At 57.8% G+C, this 4,775-nt stretch overlaps 2 protein-coding genes across 2 annotated transcripts; both read left to right on the forward strand.

Moving 5' to 3' along the window:
• Positions 1-1,141: 1,141 nt before the first annotated feature.
• ACA1_383370 (GTPase cRac1B, putative) lies at positions 1,142-2,187 on the forward strand (the record flags this gene model as incomplete). The annotated part of the gene is made up of 6 exons (XM_004338771.1): positions 1,142-1,217; positions 1,285-1,325; positions 1,394-1,456; positions 1,529-1,708; positions 1,787-1,840; positions 1,912-2,187. The coding sequence occupies 6 exons, from the start codon at positions 1,142-1,144 to the stop codon at positions 2,185-2,187; spliced, it is 690 nt and encodes a 229-aa protein (XP_004338819.1).
• Positions 2,188-2,319: 132 nt separating this feature from the next.
• On the forward strand, positions 2,320-4,655 carry ACA1_383380 (lysosomal ProX carboxypeptidase; the record flags this gene model as incomplete). The annotated part of the gene is made up of 12 exons (XM_004338772.1): positions 2,320-2,425; positions 2,489-2,622; positions 2,703-2,817; positions 2,942-3,187; positions 3,263-3,346; positions 3,435-3,650; positions 3,742-3,883; positions 3,957-4,011; positions 4,073-4,182; positions 4,266-4,336; positions 4,404-4,471; positions 4,533-4,655. 12 exons carry the CDS (start codon positions 2,320-2,322, stop codon positions 4,653-4,655), a joined length of 1,470 nt encoding a protein of 489 aa, XP_004338820.1.
• Positions 4,656-4,775: the final 120 nt, after the last annotated feature.

Here is a 4,775-nt window from a genome sequence, read left to right on the forward strand (position 1 = left end):
ATTTACCTGTCAGCTGCCCAGTCTGACTCATCCCCAACGCAACACGACGCACGACAACAGCCAAGGAAGGAGGAGAGGAGGCGAGAAGGTGAGGCCAGGCGCAACGCCATGTACGATAAGTATGGCACTCCAGGTACCGTCGCTTACATAACTCTCGCACACACGCGCACACACACCACCAGCACTCGCACGCGTCATCACACTTGTCGTAGTGCTGACGCTGGCCTTTCAACCGTGCAGAGGAGAGGGCTCGGATGCAACTGGACGAGTACAACAGAAAGTCCTACTACTCGCCCGTCACGGGCCAGAACAAGAGGAGCTCCATCTTCACCTCGAACTAGGTCCCCACAAGAGTCGTCGTTCCACGTTGAACGCCAACGACCCCATTAGTAGCATGGGCGGTGCCTTTATTATGTACACCAAACCAATTTTCTGCATTACACCACCATCTTTCATCTTCAGTAGCCCTGTCATGACTGGCTGACTGCTCTTCTTCGTGATTCTCATGAAGAGGGAAGTCACGCGGCGAAGAGTGCTAGTGGTTGTCGGATACGGCCATACTGCGCAGAAAGCACCGCTTCCCATCCGAACAGCGAAGTTAAGCTGCGCCAGGCGGTGTTAGTACTGGGGTGGGCGACCACCCGGGAATCCACCGTGCCGTATCCTCCTCCTCCTTTTGCTTCTTCACTCCTCTCACTACGTGGTCATGTCCCTCCTCCCGCGGCACCACCTTCAAGTTACATTTTCCTTTAACATTTCTTTGTGGTATGGGATTTTCTTTCCTTTCCATGCAAATCTGTGCCGGTTTTCTACTGGAGGCGGTCCACAGGTGACCTCCGACGCGTCCGGCGTCTCTATGGCATGCACGAGGGTGGCCCGCAACCTGCCCACCTCGTCCATCACTTCATCCAAACGCCCATTTGAGAACAGAGCCCTCTTCGCGCCTTGTTCTCTTTCCACACTTCAGCCTCAACAACAGGCCGTCATTGTAGCGACTCCCATCATCGGCACACCATTCAGGTACAGTTAGCCAGTCCTTCACCAAACCCTTGAAGTGTTATCCGCATCTCTGGCCACTCAGGTTTGCAAGGCCTTTTCCACAGAGCACCCCAACCCCAGCAAAACTACAAGTCAAGAAGAGATGGCAGCACACAGACACTCAGTGAAGCTGGTTGTCGTCGGCGACGGCGCAGTGGGCAAGACCTGCCTCCTCATAGGTACGTCCCCCCTCTCCGCGCTGATTCTCTTCCTTCTGCTCACTTCCCTGGTACCCTGTCCCCTCAGCATACTCCACCAACAAGGCGCCCACGGACTACGTCCCCACGGTACGTCACAACTAGAAGAAGCCGAAACGCAGGATCGTGTTGCACTGGCTGACGCCCACACACTTCAGGTCTTTGACAATTACATTGTAAACTTGTCCGCCGGCGATCACGAGATCGAGCTCAGTCTGTGGGTACATGCTGACCACCTTTATCACACGTTGTATTCACATGTTTGTAACAAGCAAATGTACCGCGGGGTTCAGGACACGGCTGGCCAGGAGGATTTTGACCGCATCCGGCCGCTCTCGTACGCTGGGACTGACGTGTTCTTGGTCTGCTTCTCTCTGGTGAGCCGGACCTCCATGCACAACGTGCCCTACAAATGGATCCCCGAGCTCAGACAGTACTGCCCCGACACGCCCATCGTGCTCGTGGGCACCAAGGTACCGCTAGAGAGCACTCTGCAATGTGACGTGGCTCAGGTACTAATCGTAGCATTTACGCTCCGCGCCACACCACAGGCCGATCTTCGAAGTGACCCAATGATTCTCGATCAGCTCAAGGCGATGGGGCAGGTGCGTACGCCCAGCCTTTGACCGAAAACAAGAGAGATCTAATGTAAAGTGACCCAACGCAACTCCATCAGACGCCAGTGGCCGGAGAAGAAGGGCTGGAGCTGGCTCGAAGCATCGGGGCGGTCAACTACGTGGAGTGCTCGGCGATCACGGGCGAGAACCTGAAGACCGTGTTCGACACGGCGGTGAAGGCCGTCCTACTGGGCACGGGCAGACAGACGAAGAAGAGCAAGAGGAGCGGACGCAAGGGCACGGTCGGCTCCCGCGTCAAGTCGCTCACCTCCGGACGGCGACACAGCGCCGCCGTCGACGGATCCGATAACCACCACAAGTGTGTGCTCATGTGAGCCTGCGAGACCAAAGTGTACAGCCAAAACTTGATCAACATACCGAGCATTCCGGGTTAAATTGTGGCCAATTAGCGCCAGCTTTTTCTTTGGTGCAATCGCCGGCAAGCGCAAGGCTTTCTTTGTTTGAAGATGGAGCAGCGGAGAAAGGAGACGTGCGTCTGGGGCCTTGTGGTGGTCCTCGCCTGCTTGGCCGTGGTCTCGGTGGTCGACGGCGCCATTCTGCCGGGAGGCGCGCGTACGCTGACCCCCCACGGCGCGGGAGATGCTTCAGCCACTCAATCTTTCGGGCTGCCGCCAGCGCCGGTCTACCGCACCCTCTACTTCGACCAGACGCTCGATCACTTCAACTTTGCGACCAAACCGGCCACCTACAAGCAGCGCTTCCTCATGGCCGACGACTACTGGCGCGGCTCCTACCCCGGAGGCTGCCCAGTACGCCCCCATTATTTTTGATTTAATTATTAATCAACAATAATACTAATCATAAATTGATTTCATATTGGCCCAAACAGGGTCCTATTTTCTTCTACACGGGCAACGAGTCGCCGGTGACGGACTACTACGCCGGAGCGGGCTTCTTCACGCAGGTGCTTGCGCCCAAGCACAACGCCCTGCTCGTCTTCGCCGGTACGGTCCACTCATAACCGCGCACGCGCACGCACACGCACATAATCACCGCACACGCACACCGCACACGCCAAATCACCGCACACAACCATCACCGCACACGCTCACTGAACACGGCGTATAGAGCACAGGTACTTCGGAGAGAGCATGCCGTTCGGGTCCAAGTCGTTCGATCCCGAGAAGATCAGCTACCTGTCGCCCGAGCAGGCGCTGGCCGACTACGCCGTGCTCATCACGCACCTCAAGGAGACCCTGCCGCACGCCAAGAACTGCCCCGTGTTCGCCTTCGGCGGCAGCTACGGCGGCATCCTGACGGCTTGGTTCCGATCCAAGTACCCCGACATCGTCATGGGCGGCCTCTCTGCCTCTGGTACGTAGGCTTCTTCTTGTGACGGCCAGCCATTGTGCTCATATCACTCAACATGCTTCCACTATTCGCGCACAGCACCGCTGGCGTTCTACGGCACTGGCATCAGCCCGTACGCGTTCACTGACAGCGCTTCGGACACGTTCGCCCAGGCGCGCCCTGGTAACTTTGCCTGTTTGTTGTTTTCTTTCTCGTCCATGGGCCTCACGTACTGTGCGCGCACTCTATGTCCGCGCCCGCAATCGCGCAGGCTGCGCGCCTCTGGTCTCGCGGGCCTTCGACGTGCTCCAGAAGCTCTCCGCCACGTCGGACGGCCGCGCGCGCTTCTCCGCGGCCTTCAAGCTCTGCAGCCCGCTCAACTCGCAGGCGGACGCCGAGGCCGTTATCAACTGGGTGGACAGCGGCCTGATCGGCATGGCCATGCTCGACTACCCCTTCGCCACCAACTACGGCATCTCGCTGCCCGGTACGTTTTCTCTTCGCTTGGCTCTGCTCGTTGCGACACTTCGTGTAGGGGCCGCCGTGTGCTCACGCCACTCGATCGCTGTCCACTGCAGGCTGGCCCGTGAACAGGACGTGCGACCGACTCTTGGAGAAGGCCACCAGCAACGACGACGATGTGCTGGCCGAGGCCTTCGCCTACGCCATCGGAGTGTTCTACAACAACACCGGCGCCCACACCTGCTACGACATCAACCGGTACGCACCCAGCAGCTCAGGAATTCCACCAATGCACGCACGCACCCTAGGGCCAATTAACACTTTTGTTCAGGGACGTGCCCGATTGGGGCAAGTGCTGCGGCTGGGACTACCTGCACTGTACCGAGGTGCGTATCCATAACTTCTCTAGCTTGCTGGTCTCGGCTCGTAACTCACCCGCTCGATTAGGTCTATATTCCGTCGGGCAGCTCTGGCATCTTCCCTCGGGCGGCGTACAACCTCACGTCCGACATCGCGCAATGCCAGCAGCAGTTCGGTGTCACCCTCCGTCCCAACTGGTGCGTACAGAAACACCATCTTCATTCATCATTCATCATTCGCCCTTTGTTGCCGGCGAATACGAGCTGACGTACATATGCAGGGCACGAATTCAATTCGGCGGCTTCAACCTCACCTCGTCGAGCAACATCATTTTCTCCAATGGCTTGCTGGGTACGTGCTGCCACATAGCAGAGAGGATGACATCATGCTGACATATGGGTACCTCAATGGCCGGTAGATCCCTGGCACACGAGCGGAGTGCTCCACTCCCTCTCCGACTCACTCGTAGCGATCGTTATTCCTGAGGTGCGTACCGCCGTGTGTTGTGGCCGAGTCGCTTTTGTTGACGACTGGTGCCCGATTGCAGGCGGCGCACCACCTCGACCTCTGGGCGCCTTCGCCCGAGGACCCGGTCTACGTGCAGCGCGCGAGAGAGCAGGAGGCCATGCTCATCGAGAAGTGGCTCAACGAGTACTGGGCCAAGCTTTGAGCAGCCACTTTGGTTTGTCCAACCTTGTTTATCGACGCAACCCCCATTCAAAACAAAAGGCCGGATAGAGAAAAAGGGAAAAGATGATAGCCGACCGTGGGGCTCGAACCCACGACCACA

The sequence above is a fragment of the Acanthamoeba castellanii genome (assembly GCF_000313135.1).
Source record: "Acanthamoeba castellanii str. Neff unplaced genomic scaffold scf7180000084721, whole genome shotgun sequence".
NCBI lineage: Eukaryota > Discosea > Longamoebia > Acanthamoebidae > Acanthamoeba > Acanthamoeba castellanii.